At 55.7% G+C, this 17,039-nt stretch overlaps 1 protein-coding gene and 1 long non-coding RNA gene across 3 annotated transcripts in view; one reads left to right on the top strand and one right to left on the bottom strand.

The window, feature by feature from the left end:
* Nucleotides 1–2,522: 2,522 nt before the first annotated feature.
* LOC146428116 (hexokinase-2) overlaps nt 2,523–17,039 on the top strand; it is a 33,245-nt gene continuing 18,728 nt past the window's right edge. The window contains exon 1 of one of the 2 annotated variants that reach the window (XM_085080423.1): nt 2,523–2,681. In XM_085080423.1, coding sequence (XP_084936549.1) covers nt 2,556–2,681 — 126 coding nt within the window. In that variant the 5' untranslated portion in view covers nt 2,523–2,555. Of the gene's footprint in view, nt 2,682–8,842; nt 8,995–17,039 lie in introns of those variants that run through there. The other variant, XM_085080422.1, reaches the window with a different exon arrangement.
* LOC146428117 (uncharacterized) lies at nt 5,954–8,721 on the bottom strand. Its single transcript, XR_014856188.1, has 2 exons — nt 8,645–8,721; nt 5,954–6,996 (listed from the first exon to the last, which is right to left on the bottom strand). It is a non-coding gene; the product is annotated as an uncharacterized LOC146428117 (long non-coding RNA).

The following is a 17,039-nucleotide window of genomic DNA, read 5'->3' as shown; positions in this document are numbered from 1 at the left end:
ATTATTTATCCTCCTTTTGTAATGAAGAACAGGGGGTGGGGCGCTGGGGGGGGTGGGGATTGTCCCGGCCACCCACTGAGATTCCCGGGAGTCCCATGCTGGGAAGGGGCAGGTCTCACCCCCGCCATGCCTGGATTATCCATGGGGTGGGAGAGACAATAAAGGGATTTATTGGCATGGCGAGAATTCTGTCAGGGACAGCCGGGCTGTGGGGCTTGGCATCGCTTGGATCCCCTCAATCCTACCCATTATTCCAGGGGGATATTAAACAATCGTGGCTAGGTTAAATCCAAATAATGACTAAAATCCTGCTGGGATTGGTGGGAGAGAGCAAATCCGAGACAAGCAGCGATGCCCCCACCTCACGTCTCCCACCACCCAACGCTCGCAGTTCAGTGATTTTCTCATTCCTGGAGATTCCCGGGAGGTGGATCGTGGAGCCGGAGGGCTAGTGCAGTTCCTGCCATGCCGGCCGCGGTCGGAGTGGGATGAACAAAGGTGGTTCTGTCCTTCCCGGGTGAAGGAGTCTTTGTACGAGCTGAGGGCTGCGGAGGGAGGATCCCAGCCTGGAGCAGCCGGAGTTTTCCCCGTCCGAGCGCAGAGGAATTTTTGGAGATAAAAGAAGTTTCCACTGGATGAAGGCGCTGCCAAACCCTCATCACGAGGCAGGTGGATATGGGGACAGCTCGGGGTGGGGGTCTGACTGTCGCAGGGTCCGGATGAGTCCTGGGCTGTTACCGATGACCATGTGCCCTGGGGTGTGATGGGATGGGATGGGATGGGATGGGATGGGTAGGGACAGGAAAGGGATTGGGGATGAGATGGGGACAGGAACAAGGATGGTGTAAGGGATGGGGATAGGACAAGGATGAGACAGGGACAGGGATGGAGATGAGGATGAGGATGGGGATGGGGATAGGGATCAGGACAGGAACAGGGATGAGGATGGGATGGAGATGGCACAGGACCAGGATGGGGACAGAGATGGTGTCAGGGATAGGGATGGGAATGGAGACAGAATGGGGATGAAATGGGAGCAGGAACCAAGAGAGGGATGGGGTCAGGGGTGAGTAAGGGAAAAGGACAGGGACTAGGATTGAGATGGGGATAGTGACAGGGATGGAGAAGGGTTTGAGAATTGGATAGGGACCAGGATGGTGTCAGGTATAGGGATGGGATGGGACCAGGAACCAAGGAAGGGATAGGGATAGGAGCAGGTTTGAGATGGGGATGGGGATGAAGATGGAGATGGTGACAGGGCAGGGATGAGAATGGGCATGGGAATGGGACTGGGACAGAGATTGGGGCGGCGGTGGGATAGGGACAGGGACCAGGATGGAGACAGGGATGGGATGGGTATGGGAATAGGATTGGGACAGGGATCAGGATGGTGATAGGGGCAGGGATGAGGACAGAGATGGGACCAGGGCTGGAGCTCAGATCAGCCTTGCTCCCTCAGCTCACACAGCACCTGACCAAGAGCTGGGGCTGAGCTCAGCACCTGAACTAAGATTTAGGTCTGGGTTTAACCCTCAGCCCATCCAGGTGGTGCCTAAACCCAGCCTGGAGCCTGCTGCTCTCAAATCTTTGCCCCTTCTCTCAAGGCCGTCCATCTCTGTGATGGGAAAACCTGGGACTGCAGCTCCATCCCCCTCTTCCCTGGCAGCAATTCCTGCCTTCCCCATCCCAGATAACCCTCCAGCACTGGCTGCTAGTGCTGCTGCATCCTCCGAGCTGGATAATCTGTTAGAATTAATAAATGAATCAACCTTAACCCTCTTTGCCTGGCAGCTCCTCTCCAGCAGTAGGGAGAGAGACCCTGCGTGCCCACTGTCACGTAGGGATGGACCCACGGGGCCACAGAGCCACGGGGTGGGGGAGGAGCCAGGCAGCTCTTTTCCCCCTCTTTTATCCCCCATCTGGGTTTTTGGAATTCTCCAGGACTCTCAACGCGGAGGAGCTGCTGCTGCTGCCATGGCAGATGCTGCAGATCTCAATTAAGCCCTTTGTCGGGTCAGATCCTTGTGGGAGGCCACGTGTCCCTGTCCCACGTGTGCCCTCACACGCAACACACATTTGCACACGCATGATGTGTCTCCAGCAGGCTTAGGGCTGTATGGACTCATTCCGCCTCAGGGCTTCCAGCCTCTCTGAACGCATCCATCCCACCCTAGCAGGGATTTTTCCATTTTATTTTTCCTCTCTGGCAAAAAAGGAGAGAGGATTCATCAGTAAAACTCTCTGCACTGAAATTTGGGCTGGGGGCAAGTGAGGTCATCCCCACAGGGATGGAGCAATGCAGGGCTGATCCATGATCCGGCTACATATTGCTGTGCCAAGGGGTACGAAATGGAGGGGTCCTCTGTGGGGGTGTCAGTGTGGGGCAGGAGGAGCCCAAACCCTCCACAGAGCATCTCATCCCAGACAGCTCTGTCATTCTCATCCCAAGGCTCCGGGATTACACCACTGCTGCTAAAATCCCATCTTCATCCGCGCGGTGCCCAGCCAATGACCTCAGCGCTGGCACGCAGGGCCTTCCTCCGCAGGGATCAGAGATGATAAAGCCCTCCCAGACCCAGCTCAGCACGGTGAGGTCTCAGTCTCAGCAAACCATTGTGGATGCTCCAAGGATGACGTCCATGCACACGGAGAACGGGATGGACTGCGAAAGCTTCACCCAGGTAAGGGAATTTTCTCCCTGGATTCAGGATTGTGAGGGAGTTTGTGCACATGAGGATGTGCAAGGGATGCAGCGCAAAGGGATGAAAGGGGAGCAACTGTGGGTGTCAAGGGATCATGAGATGGATGGGGAGAATGATGGCAGGGTGGAGGGGAGTTGTTTCTCAAATCTCCAGCCTTGAGCCAGGTGGGGTGATGTCGGAGCAAAGTGGGATGTAATATTTTGGGCATTTTTCTGCCTGTCAGAGCAAATTGGTGGAAATACATGTGACTGGGGGCTTTGAGCCATTCATTCTGTCAGGGAGAGAGGGAGATGCTGCCTGTGATGAGCGAGGATCCCGCGGAAGCCCAGATCTGCTCCTGCATCCCAGAGAGAGCTCTGGGCTGGATTTAGGAATTGTACTGGACTTGCGGGACCCGGGGGGTTTCAATCCTTCCCTGCCCACCAGCAGTGCTGTGCCTTTTGGCTGGAATTTTGGAGGGCAGGAGGTGGGTTCCCAGTCCCTCTCTCCCTTGCCAACTCTTCCCTGTGCCTCACCCAGACTCTGAGGACGGGCTGGCAGGCACATTTGTTGGCACGTGGCTTTGCCACGGTGATGTGGACGCTTGTCCATGCCTATGTGGTGACTTTCTCAGGACACCACAGGGCTGAAGGGTGAGATTCTGTCGCAGAGATTGTGTTGCAGCCGTGCACCTGCGTCTTCCTCAAATCCCAGTTTTGGGTTATTTCCTCTGATTGTTTGGGAAGGATTTCACAGGGGTCAGTGCAAGCTGGATATGGCTGTGGCACAGAACCATCAGGGTGGTTATCCCACTCCCAATGAGACTCCTGGGATCCAGCCTGCTCACACCCACAGTGCTGGGAAAAAGGATGAGGGTTCCATGGCAGAGGCGAGGGAAAAGCCCCTGGCACTGAGCATTCCCTGCCCAGTCCCACTCGTGTCCCTGCTCCAGTTTGGTGGCAACAGGGACGTGGCATGTCCCATGCCGTGGGACGTGGCGGTGCCCATGGAAAGTGCCTCAGGGATGCAGGGGAAACCTCTCCTTTCTGCTGCAATTGGGAAAGTGCCGCATGCGGGTGTTGCTCATCCCAGGGCAGAGTGACTCAGGATCCTGTGTCCTGACCAGGACTTTTGGCCTTGGAACTGTGCTAGGTTTTGTGGCCGCTGGCACAGCCCCTCTGGGATGCAGGATGGTCCTCAGCTCTCCCTTCCTTTGGCCATGATGGCTTTTGGGGACACCTTCCTTCTTGCCACAGCTCCTGCCAGCCCCAGTATCCAGGCTTTGGGTACTGGACTGGGTCTTTTGGGACCTTCTTGGGACTTTGGGGATCTTCCTGGGATGTTGGGGACAGTGTGGCTCTTGGGAATGGAAGGGGACAGACATCTCCTCTATCTTCTGTGGTGTCACGGGGCCAATCCTGTGGAGCATCCAATGGATCAGGAGATGTTTGATGGAGCTGGCAGGCCCCTCTATGGCTGGATGAGCTGGCACTGCCCCGAGGGAGTGGTCAGGCCAATGTCATCTTCACGGTATGGTGATTTGGGAGGAGGCAACAGAATATGCAGGGCAAGAGGTGGGAATAGAGGGGGAAAATGGGATATGCCGGTGTGGAGTGTCCCGCTACAAAATCCTCCTGGGCAGAGGTGGCTGCTTGGGGATGGAGATGATCCCAAGGCTGAGGGTTGCCATCACCAGTGGAGAGTGGCTACCACAAGGGGATGGTGACCACAACCAAGGAATGGTGACCATCACTGGAGGCACTCACCAATATTGATGTATTGTTACCAACAGAGAGTGGCCATCACTAATGAAAGGTGGCCAGCACCACTCCAGGATGGCTGTCACCAGTCAAGGATGGCCATCTCCAGTAGAAGGTGGCCATCACCCCCAGTCCCCTCCTGGCACAGGTCTAGTGACCCCCATGCACACCCACTCACACCCATCTCATGGTGCCACTTCCCAGCCAAACTCCCTTTGGATTCCTCCTGTTCTGGCTGGTGGCCTTGGTGGCTTTGAGGGTCATGCGGGGTTGGGGGAGTGAGGAAAGAGCCGGAGCAGTGTGTCAGTGACACGTGAGGACGCTAAAATTAGGTGGCTCCAGCTAATCTAATTTAATCTCCCCTTTTCCGTCCGTTCCATAGAGATTAACCTGACAAGTGGGGTGGGAAGCCAGGCTGTGGGAGCTGGGACAGCCCAGCCCAGGGACATCCAGTCTGACCCCCAGGGAATTCTGCCAGCTGTTTTGGGGAGGGGTGGCTGTGGGGGGTTACCTTTGGGTGCAGCTGGGGGTTTGGGATGGGCTGGAAATCGTTCTGGTGTTATGAGATCTGCAGAGGAGGAGCAGTAGGATGGATGGATGAATTCCCACCACCCCCAACACGGGCAGGGCACAATCTTCCCCTCCCTCTCCCTTCATGGTGCAGTTTGGGATGGGCAAGCCCCCTCCCTCTCCACAGAGCTGGGGAAAGGCTGTTTCATCCAGCTCAGCCCAAGGTCACGAGCTCATCCTGTGGCTGCCGAAGAAAAGTTCTCCAACCGGTTTTCTATTCTCAGCCCCACGCGAGGGCTGGGTCCAGCCAAGTGCCAGGTTTCCGGTGCTTTGGGTGACAGGGCAAAGTCAATAACTGGTCACCAGTGTCATCCTGATGCCGATGGGTTCATGGGGATGTGTGTGTCTATGCCTGTGTCCAATGAAACCTTGTTGGAAACTATGTAGAGCAGTGCTGGAGTGATGAATCATGGGGCAGGTGATCACAGATGAGTTCATGCCTCTCTTGGAGTGGCTCCAGCTCCAGGATCATACCAGCTGCTCCGTGCTTGGATGGTCTGGTTCCCAAATCCTCTATCCCCACCTGTGCCTCAGTTTCCCTCATATAAAAGTGGGATATGACCCTCACCGGGTTCCCAAGAGTCTCCTGGGGGTCCCCAGGAGCAGCTGTGCCCCAGGAGGGCTTTGCCCTGTGCTGTGGGTCGGGTTGGTCCCAGGGTTCCAGGATGCTCTGTCCCTACTCTGGCTGCTGGGCATGGCTCTTCCTCACGCTCCGACATTGTTATTACTGCATCACTCGTCCTTAAGGAATCACATTAGAGAAATTAGAGCCGGTTGTAGCTCCCTACAATCAGCTGCTTCCTTTTCGTAAGGAACATGGCATTAAATGCCGATAGATTATTACAAGCCCATGTGGAGACGGCAAGTAGCTGGGATGCCTTGAAAAGGTTTCCATTGGGAGCTTTATTCCATGAAAGGAATTCCAAAACCAACTGAAAAACCTCAAATTAAAAAAATTACTTTATTTAGAGGAACTGGTTGAGCAGAGCCCAGCTCCTCCTGTCTTTTCCCAGCTAGGGTGTTATCTGGCAAATCAATGGCATCTTGGGGAATATTCTCCCTGAATAAACTGATCTTGTGGGACAGAAGGATGAGACAGGTCCCTCATTTTGCGCAGACAGTCACTTCCTTCATCCAGCCAGGCTGGTGGCAGATGGGGAAGGCGGACAGATGTGTCCAGCTATTTTTAGGCTCAAGCACTGCTTTAATTTCCACTCAACCACGGAGAATTTGGCTTTTTAGGGTAAAAAAAAAAAAAGCTGGATGAGAGAGTGAATTGAAATGTAGGGGCAGCAACAGAGATTAATAGAATAGCCTGAGTTGGAAGAGATCCACAAGGATCATTGAGTTCAAATCCTAAAATGCATCAGGTCACAATCCGGGAATTTAACTGGAATGCCTGACAGATTCACAGTGGGTCCAGCGGGACTTGATCCTCCAGGAAAAGGTGTCTGGTAGCAGAATTGTCTTGGCTCTGGCTTTGGTTGCTTCTCCCCCTCTTTCCTTTGAAATGGAGTTACAAGTCTTTGAACAAAAATCACCAAAATGATGTAAATGGCCATGTAGAAAGGACTCTTGAGAGGGTGAAGGCAAGAAGAGCCGGCGCTGCTCCGAACTGGTTGGGAAAGCGGCGGGAGCGGGCAGACAGGTTGGGTAACTCCTGCCGCAGGGCTGCTGGGACCGGCTCTGCTGGGAGCGGGGAGCGGGAGCCGCTCCGGAGGGCCAGGACGTGCTGCGGCCCTCGTAGGGCTCTGGGCCACCCACACCTGGCTGCGGCCCGCGGACTCCCAGATGGAGACGGGATGGAGGCGAGGAGGAAGGCAGGATGGTGGAGGCAGATCCCAGCCCTACTGATGCTTCCAAAAGATGCTTCCCAGGGTTTTCGGGGCTCAGCGGGCACCCACCGCCGTCCGTGCCTGCGCACGGGAAGCGGGAGACGCGGCCGTCGGAGCGAGCGCCACGGGCCGCGGGCTGATGGATGCGACCTGACGGGTGCACAGGGCCGCGCACGTTCACACGCATGTGACGGCAGCCGGGCACACCGGGGCGGGGAGCGGCGGCTGCGTGCGCGGACACACGGGCTGCGGCACACGCGTGATGCACTCCCAGAGCACCCCAAATACAGCCCCCCGGTAGACCCCACTGGACACTCTCACTGCACCCCCAATACACCCCAATGGACCCCCAAAGCGCACCCCCAGTACACCCCCAACCCCTCATTGCAACCCTCCAGTGCGCCCCGGACCCTCCCAATGCACCCCGATGCATCCCCCAGTACACCCCCAACCTCCAGTAGCCTCCAATGCACCTGCAATGTAACCCCAGGGCACCCTCAGCCCCCCAATGCACTTCCCATGCACCTCCCGAGTACAAACCAATGCATGACCCCCCATAAACGCCCAGTCCACTCTAATTCACCCCCGGTGCAACCCCAAACCCCTAATGCACCCCGATGCATCCCCGTATACCCCAATGCACCCCCTCAGTGTACCCCTGACGCAGCCCCCAGCATATCCTCAGCCACCCCAGTGCATGCCCAATGCACCCCCCGTGCACCCCACACTGCACCCCTAGCCCGCACAGTGCCCACTCACACACTGCACCACCAGCCCCCTGTACACCCCCATGCACCCCCAGCCAATTCACTGCTCCAGCTTACCCTCACTGCATCCCCAGCCCCCTCAGTGTACACCCTCCCCGCACCCCCCCAGTTCACCCCTCCAGTGCACCCCCAGCCCCCCACTGCAACCCAGCCCCTTCCTGCCCTCCTCGGTGCACTCACAGCCCTCCGGTGCACTCCCAATATACCCTACTGTATGCCCAGACCCCTTTGTATAATCCAGCCCCTACAGTGTCCCCAACTGCACTTCCCAACTGCACCTTCAGACACCTCAGTGCCCACCCCAGTGCACTTCCAGCCCCGGCAGTGCTCCCCTATGCATTCTCCCAGTACACCCCCAGGCCCCCCAGTGCATCCCCAGCCCACCCAATGCCCCCCCATACGCCCCCCCCGCATCCCCAGTGCCCATTCGAGTGCACTCACAGTCCCCCAGTGCACCTCCAGCCCCCCATCACACTCCCACTGCACTCCCATCCCCTCAATGTCCATCCCAGTGCACCCCCAGCCCTCTTAGTATCCCCCCAGTGCATGCCTCCAGTGCTTGCCCTTGTCTCCCTAGTGCAGCCCCAATACACCTTCCCAGTGCATGCCCAGCCCCACAATGCCCATCCCAATACACCCTCGCAGTGCACCCCCAGTTTTCCCCACCGCACCTCCAATGCACTCCCCGACTGCACCCTCACCCCCCCAGCGCCTACCTCAGTGCAAGCCTCAGCCCTCCCAGTATACCCCCAACTCTCCAGTGCACCTCCAATACACCTTCCCAATGCACAGCTAGGCCCCCAGTGCTCAACGCAAAACACCCTCCCAGAGCACCCCCGGTCCCCTCACTGCACCCCCCATGCACATCCCAGTGTGCAACCCCGCTGACCCTGCACTGCATCCCAGCCCTTCTGTGCCCACCCCAGTGCGCCCCAATTCACCCCTCCGATACACCCCTCAGTGCCCTCCCACTGCACTTTCAGCCCTCCCCAGTGCATTCCCAGTGCACTCGCAGCCCCTCCGGTACCCACCCCAATGCACCCCTCCAGTGCACCCCCACCCCACGATGCCCCCTCAGTGCCCTCTCAGTGTCCCGCCGGTGTCCCCCCAGTGCCACCTCCCCGCCCTCCGAGCGGCCCCGCCCCGCCCCGCGCGCGCCGGGCACACACCCTCGCGGCGCGGCCAATGGGGAGCGGCGGCGCGGCCACGTCAGCGGGGCTGGGGGAACCTTCTCAATGAGCCCGATTGGCGCGGGGAGCGCGCGGCGCTGCCGGGGCTGCTCCGCACCGACCTCCGCTCCGCACCCTCCGCACCCGCCATGATCGCATCGCACCTCCTCGCCTACTTCTTCACCGAGCTCAACCATGACCAGGCGCAGAAGGTGAGGGGGGCGCGGGACTTTCACCCGCAGGGGTGCAAGTGGGGAGGGGGAGGAAAAAAATGGAGAGGGAAGGGGAAAGATGTAAAGTGAAAAGTGAAAAGGAAGAGGGAAAGAAAAAGGGGAAGGGGAAAAAAAAGGGGAAGGAAGGAGGGAAAAGAAAAAGAGAAAAAGGAGGGGTGAAAAAAGGATGGGTAAAAGTAAAAAAAAAACCAAAACCCAAAAACCCACAAACAAAAACCGGAGGGAAAAGGAGAAGGAGAGAGTAAAGAGAGAGAAGAAGAGGAAAAGAGAAGGAAGGGGAAATAAGGGGGGGGAGCAAGAAGAATGAAGGAAAAAAGGAGAAGGGGGACAAAAGTTGAAAAAAGAAAGGATGTAAAAGGAAGGAAGAAAAAAAAAGCAGAAAAGGGGAAAAGGGAAAAAAGGAAAAAAAAAGGAGAGGAAAGCAGTAAAAAGAGCAAAAAGGAGGGAGGGAAAGTGAAAAAAAAAAGTAAATGGAAAAAAAAGAAAAAAGGGAATAAAAGGAAGAAAAGAAAAAAACTTTTTAAAGGGAACAGGAGACAAAATAACTCGAGAGCGGAGGGGAACCAGGGCGCAGCGGGCCGGGCCGGCGGGCGGAGGCCCCAGCGCTGGCCGGCCGGGGCCGCGTGCGGTACGTGCCGCGGCTGCGGGACCCCGCGTGGCCGGGCGGGCGGAGGAGGAGAAAGAGGAAGAGGAGGAGGAGAAGGAAGGGGGGGAATCTCCGTGCCTCCCCCCCGCCGGAGCCGCGACCCCCGCAGCCGCCCCGCGCAGCACGTGTCGCCGCTTCCCGCCGGCGCGGAGCATCCGCGGGCGCGAAGCATCCCCGGGAGCCGGTTCCACTGTTCCCCCCCTCCCAGGGCAACGAGCCGAGGCCCCTGCGGGGAGCGGGGTCAGCCCGGGGCACGAGCGCGGCGGTCGCACTTGCACCTCCGGTCCTCTTCCCCACGCTGTGCCCCCCCCGGCCCAAACCGCGTGTCCCCTCATCCCTGCATTGACAGCGATGGAAAGCACCTTCCCGTCTCCCGTTCCCTTAATTTTGGGGTTCTGAATCCTTAATTTCGGGGTCCTGAACTCTCTGAGCCTGTTCCCAGACTGCAAACCCAAGTAGCAGTGTCCCGTTGCGATGCATGGAGTGTTGGTCACCCCTAGTTCCTAAATTCAGGCACTGGAAAAGCTCTAGTGTTTCTGCTCTCCCATGGCTGGGGGAGCAGCCAGCCTTTGTTTGGCCAGGACAGCGCTCAGGCTGGGCTTAATAAATTATTCCTGGAGAAAAAAATGCTGGATGGGAGAGAGTGCTGAGGCTCAGGCTCTTTCTGCAGTGCTCCCCTGGTATCTGGGAATAGGGCAGAGAGGACTTAATCTGTGTTTCCTGACATTGGGAAGTGGTCAGGATTTGCCAATCTGAGTGTGAGGTGGTCGGGATTTGCAAATACCGTCTTAAAAAAATGAGGAAAATGCTTCGAGAGCCCCGGGATAACCCTGGAGATGTCACTGGGGAAGTGAAACTTGCCACGTTGGCCCTTCACCGGTGTTAAATAGGAAGGAGAACGAGGCAGAACATTTTAAAAAAACCTAACCCCAACCCAAACAAAGTGCAGGGAAAACTTCCCAACGCAAAGCGATCCGTAAGGAAATACGGGCTCGGCTTCTACCTCCGCTCACCAGTGGCCCCGGGGTTGTGCAACAGCCAAATCCACGGGAAGGGGTTGTGTAACCCGACGGCAGAAATAGGCCAGCGGCACAGCCCGGCTCCGGGCTCCGGGCTGCACACGCCTTCCTTATCGGGAGGTGGGAATAATGGAGAGGGGAAGCTTGGATGAAGGAATTCGCCCTCATAACACATTGGGAAAAGGGTGTGCGAAGCCTCAGGAACCGGCTTCGTTTCCCTCCTGGCTCCAAACTGCAAATAAAAAAGGTTGCTGAGATGTGAGGGAGAATAAAAATATCCAGGAGCCGCCGGCCAGAGCTTGGGATACTGTGGGAGATGGCACTGCCCTCCTGGCCGCCTCCACAACTGGATTTCTCTGGGATATTTTTAAACAAATTCCTGTGAATGCTCCTGGTGAGGCAAAGCTGGGAGAGAGCATGGAGTTCAGCTTGGCTCAGGGAGAGGGGGGAGAAGCCAGCTGTCAGACCTGGCTGCTTCCACCATGGATATAAAAATTATTCCTGGTTTATAAATCTCCCCTGGCAAGGGGAAAAGGGGGGGAGTCCCCAGCACAGGGAGATGTAGGGGGTGAAATTTTTTGGAAAGCTGTGCTTTATTTAGTTGGGTCTTTTTATCAAACCCGATATTAGAGACTATATTTGGGGAAAAAAATTGCAGGTGGTAGCCTGGGATGAGGATCAGGGAGAAAAGGAACTCAGTTGGGGTAAAAAAGTGCCTTTTCCAATAGCTCTCATTTGTGTCCACCCCAAGGCCTTGGAAATAGCCTCAAAAATGGGATTTTTCTTCCCATTCTTGCCATGGAGCAGCTTTACCTGCTCTGCCACTCATCTGGGGGCATAGTACCTTCATCCCTAACTCCTGCCCTTTTCCTGCCTGGAAAGTGGGTTGTCCAGACTTATCTAACCCCCAAGGGATTGTGCAAACTTTAATTAACCTCAGCAGCGTCCTTTGAGATCCCGGCTTGAAAGTTTGCCGCCGCTGAACCGCGTTCCCTTGGGATGTGCCGGCTCACACTGGGCTTCCTGGTCCTTCAACCTCAACCTCATCATGCCATGGGAGTGGGAGTCAAGTGTCTCTTCTTCCCCATTCCTCCTTCAAAAGAAAGAAAAACTCGGGATGGAGTTAATTTTCCTGCATTTGTGGCCATTCCCAAGCAGGGGCAGGTTTTCCTTGGGTGTTTTTTTAAATTTTTCCTTTGCTGAGGTATTAGTTCTACCCAGCTGATTCCTACCTGTCTGCCTTTGTGGATATGGGAGGGGCACCTATGGCAAATTCCTGGAAAACCAACTTAACAGCTTCCCTTAAGGCTGCCGAGGACAGGAGCTGCAGGAGCCAAGGTCAATGTCAGGGCAGCTTTTCCCACCTTTGGGAAGCCATCCTGTGTCCCCTCGCTCCTCTCCCCTTCATCAGAGCTACCCAGCCTCGGTTTCCCCTCCGTAGGGAGATGTTCCCAGTATCCAAGGGGGGATTCTTGGTGCCAGTGAGGCTTTGTTATCCAGCATCCAAGTGGGATCTCTGTCCTGAAGACCTTCTGGGTTTGAGATGGGTGAGAAGGAGGACAAGTGGCAGCGAGGCACCTCGAGGGCTGGTGGCAGACAGGAGCAGTTAGATGTTTCCAATTCCAGAACTGGAAAAGCAGAGCATTTTCCTGGTTAAAGTGGGTTTTTGTGGGGCTGTGGAGCAGCGGGGTCACCTAAGGATGGGTTGATGGATGCTCCGTGGTGTCACTTCCTCACTATGGGTGCCCGGCTCCACCTCCGGCGGCGTGGATTCAGCTGCTGTCCTGGGGGGGAGGAACCGGCCGAGCAGGAAACATCTGACTCACTCGGGTTCAGGATGACTCCGGGCGTGTGTCATCCGAGGCTTGGCCGTGGCCAGGAGGGCACGTGGGCTTGGATTCAGAGCGGAGGAGCTGAGGGATGTGGGTGCCACCTGGGCCAGGGCTGGGGAGGGTGGGTGCAGCCCAGCATCACCCCTGTGTCACCCACGGGAGGTTGGAGAAGGGGACGAGCCGGTTCCCTGCCCTGAGTCACCCGGGGTGGGAAACAGGGGCAGGGATGGCAGCACTGGTCTTTTGTGTGCAGGGACCAAGGGCATGGAGCAGGCTTTGTCTTGAGACAGGGAATAAAACCTTCCCAGTGCTGGAGGCCTTCACCCTGCAGCCTCTGCTGCTCCCTCTGCCTCACTTTCCCCAAATTCATCATGTCCCACCACAGATTCGGGCGGGGTGGGAGCATGGCTGGTGCTTGCACAGCATCCCTTCCCAGAGAAGCAGGGAGTCAGCATTCCCTAAAACATCAGGAATTCTTACAAGGGAGCATGCTTGAAGTTAAAAACTGGAATAGGGAGGGAAGTAGTTTAGAGAAAATATAATTCCCAGCAAAAATTTCCCTGGAGCGAGGGGTGACAGTGTATGCTTCGGGTTTGGGGTATTCCAGCCTTCCCCAAATGTGAACATTGCTCCATCACCTCACACACAACAAATGTTTGGCTTTGTTGCCGAAAAGGTAAAGAATCTAGCCCAGAAAGCAGCTACCCTCTCCCACTGTTCTGCTTTTGCTCAAAAAGCTGCTGGAATTAGTCACATCCAGCTGAAAGATACAGAGGGGAGATGCTGGGGGCCTGGAAACACGTGCTCCCACTCCAGTTCCTGGCAGCCATGTGGCTTTGGAAAAGGATTTAGGGTAAAACTAAAACAAAAGAGAAACAGCTTTTCCTTCTCGGAACCTGGGATCATTAACGGGAAAGATGTATCTGGGACCTCATTGCAAAAGAACAAAGCTCCCCAGGCCCTTCCCCTTCCCTGCTGGGCAGGAAGTGGTGGCGTGATGCCGGAAACACTGTTGTGCTGCAGTTTCCACCACCCACAGCAACCCTGTCCTGTTTCCCTGAGTGATAGGGAGAGGGTCCCTAGGACCCCTGGAATGGCAGCATATAAGCCAAGGAATTCATAGAATCCTGGAATGGTTTGGGTTGGAAGAGACCTTAAAGCCCATTCAGTCCCATCCCCTGCCATGGGCAGGGACACCTTCCACTATCCCAGGTTGCTTCAAGCCCTGTCCAACCTGGCATTGGACATTTCCAGGGATCCAGGTGCAGCAGCAGCTGCTCTGGAGGAATCTGTGCCAGGGCCTCACCACCCTACAGGGAAGGATTCCTTCCCAATATCCCATCTCATCCTGTCCTCTGGCAGTGGGAAGCCATTCCACCTTGTTCTGTCCCTCCATCCCTTGTCCAAAGTCCCTCTCCAGCTCTCTTGGAGTCCCTTGGGCACTGGTAGGGGCTCTACAGTCTCCCCAGAGCCTTCTCTTCTCCAGGCTGAACAGCCCCAACTCTTTTCCATGGACAGTGGCATTGACTTGGAATTAAGTTATATGAAGCCTAGATAATATTTCCACAGCACTGATCCCTTGGTGTCCAGGCTCCTTAGGAGGAGTCTTGAAGAGCAGAACAGTGTCCAGCTGCAGTGCTGGCACCAGGACCATGAGTCTGGAAACCAAAAGCTGTTTTTTGGGTTGCTCTAAGCTCAGTACAGCTCAGTTCGGACACAGCAGCAAAAATTGGGCAAGTTGAGGTTTCTTCAGTTGTGGGGCAGGCAGACCTTTCCCAGCGGTGGCTGTGCAGCCGGGATAGGCGACCCTGGGCACTTCTCCAGCATCCGGCCTGGAAATGAGCTGAGCCTTGGAGACAGCCTTGAGCCAAGAGATGGGGATTTGCTGGGGTTTGGTTCAAAAACGTGGCATTGAGCTCATTACACCCACAGCTACTCTGTGATCCAGAGCTTTAACGCGATGTCCTGGGCTGGGGCATGCCCTGTGCTTCCCAGTTTCAATCCCTTCCTTCTCCCTTCAGTTTGTTTAGATTTCCTTGAGGAAACACTATTATTTAGGCTGGAAGCTTTCCAGAAATTCAATTGCCCCCTTCAGGATCCTAACCTAGTGAGTTTATTTGTTTGGAATTGGCAATCCAACCTAAGCTATTCCATGATCTTCAAAAACGTTAAGCAACTGAGAAGTTGTTTTGTCTTGAAAGGTGCTCAGACTCCGTCGCTGCAGGCTGAATTCCCCCGGTTTTATCCTATCTTTGTAACAATTTGAGAGGTGTTTGGAATAACGAACTGGGCCAGAGAGCTGGGAAGCTTTGGGAATGAGAGTGGCCATGGCTCTTCCTTGGTGGGGGCCAGGCAGTGGGGGCCAGGCACACCCAGGGTGCTTTCACTAGGGAATGAGCTGTTCTGCTGTACGCCCTGACCTGCCTTAGCTGCCAAGTGGGGCGATATCTACATTGGGAGAAGATGATCCAGGTTTAAAGGGCTTTGGAGATTAGAGAAAGGTCAGCCTGTTCCTCAGGCTGATGGTTATTCTTGGTATGCTGGAGCCTGGAGGACATGGGGGACGTGCCAAGTGGTGCCTGTCCCGGGGGAAGGAGGTGAAGCGTCAGGATGGTTTCCCTGTGCTGGGATTTTTTGAGTAGGGGTCTTCACTGCTGAAGAGCATCCAAGCTCCCAATGCACCCAGCTTCTCTGGAATGAGAACTTAACCTGGCAGGGGGAAAAGCAGCAAGGTCAGGGTGGCAGGTGGGGGAGAAACACCAGTTTGGGCAAGGGTGAAGCTCTGTGGTGTTGTACCTCACTGCTAGCATAGGGACACCTCCTGAGGTGGGAACACCTTGCTGGGACCCCATTCCCACTCACAGGTGTCCCACCAGGACCCCCCACAGGCCACCACAGGCTGCTGGGAGGAGATGAGGCTGGTCGGAGCTCTTGCTGTGCTGAGGGCGGGTTGGTGGCTCCTGAAGAGGTTGGGAAAGCTCTCCATGAGCCAGGATAGCACTCTCTCTCCTGGGATAATGCTCTCCCTCCAGCTCACATCTAAAAATGGGGTTGGACTGTTTGTCCTGGGTCGATGGTGGCAACTAATAACCCTCAGGATAACCCTCAGGATAACCCTTGGCACAGCTCAAGGAGAGGTTTCCTACCCTGGGGCTGGCATGGACATGAGCTCGAGCCCCAGAGCCACTTAACCAGTTAACTGGAGGTTAGTGGTGCCAGTAAACCAGAGCCTCAGCACATGGGAGGGAATTTTCAGCAGGTGAAAGCAAACAAGAGGGGAGGAAGGAGAGTGTTTGACTTCCTGCTGCTGGGGTGGATAAGGAGAGGCTGGTAAACAACTGGTACCAGGAAACCTCCAGGTTTCCTTCTCCTTGACCTTTCCCTCATGTCTACCTGGTCTCCCAGCTCCTGATTTTGGGAAGGAGCTGAAAGCACCAGAAGAAACAGGGAAGAGGTTTACCCATCACACCAGAGGAGGCTGCTCCCCAGGAGATGCAGCATCATGCCTGGAATGTGCTGGGCCGGGCTTTTCTCTATCCTCTGACCTCACTGAAGGGATTTCAGCTCCCAAATTTTCAACAGAGCTGGGGGTGGGGACAAAAGGATGCACTGGAGCATCCTGAGCGTGAAACACTGGCAGCCAAAACCACAGCAGGGCTGTTTTGTCCAGCCCAGGGTCGGAGCGGCACATCCGTGAGCGAGGTCACGCTGGGGCAGGTGCAATTACTTGCCCACAAAATGCCCGTTTCCTCCAGCGTAGCCCCATAAAGCACAATCCGAGCCCGGGTTCTGATGACCCGGTGTTACGTGCCTGCGGACAGGTGAGTGCACGGGGTGGAGTTTTCCTCTTGACTTCTCATGGCTTGCAGCTGCCCTTTAATTAATTTTAAGTGAAGCTAATTGAAACAGGGCATCGTTTGGGAGCAGGCAGTGTTGGCTCTCCCGCTCCCTGCTCTGGCCAGTCTGCACAGACACGCACGGTGCTGCTCAATGGTTCAAGGAGGAGCTTTTCCTTGCCTTTCCCAGGAAAGACAAGATGCTTTGATGCCATTTATAGAAGGGCTTCTCCGTATCCCCAGCTCAAGGGTATAACAATTTCCAGGAATGGGGGGGGTGTGGATTTCTTCCCTCTCTGGCCATGTCACCTACTTGTCACTCCAGCATGGTTTGCTTGAGGGGAGTAGCTCTTGGCTCTTGGGGTGATCTCAGCAGTGAAGAAATGACAGAGCAGTGGATTCCTGATGAGCATCCTTGGTGTCGGAAGTGGCCTCAGGGGTCAAGGTCAAGGTGTGTTGATGCCGTGGAATGGGAAAGGCTTTGCACCTGGAAAACCTCCATTGCTGACTTCCTGACTCACTCCTGAGTTTGAATTCCTACTTCTGTAGCAACCTGTTTGGGTGTCTGTAGGTGACTGAGTAGGAAGATGCATTGGAGCATCAGGAGCAACTTGTGATTCGGCATTCCCAAGCTGGCAGCAGTCTGGGAAGGGGATGCAGGATGGCATTTGGTGAACTCCTTGTAGAGGGG

The sequence above is a fragment of the Lichenostomus cassidix genome, chromosome 22 (genome assembly GCF_008360975.1).
Source record: "Lichenostomus cassidix isolate B80296 chromosome 22, HeHo_3.0, whole genome shotgun sequence".
NCBI lineage: Eukaryota > Metazoa > Chordata > Aves > Passeriformes > Meliphagidae > Lichenostomus > Lichenostomus cassidix.
Note: the sequence above shows the minus strand (reverse complement) of the source record. Positions and strands in the feature narration are given on the sequence as shown.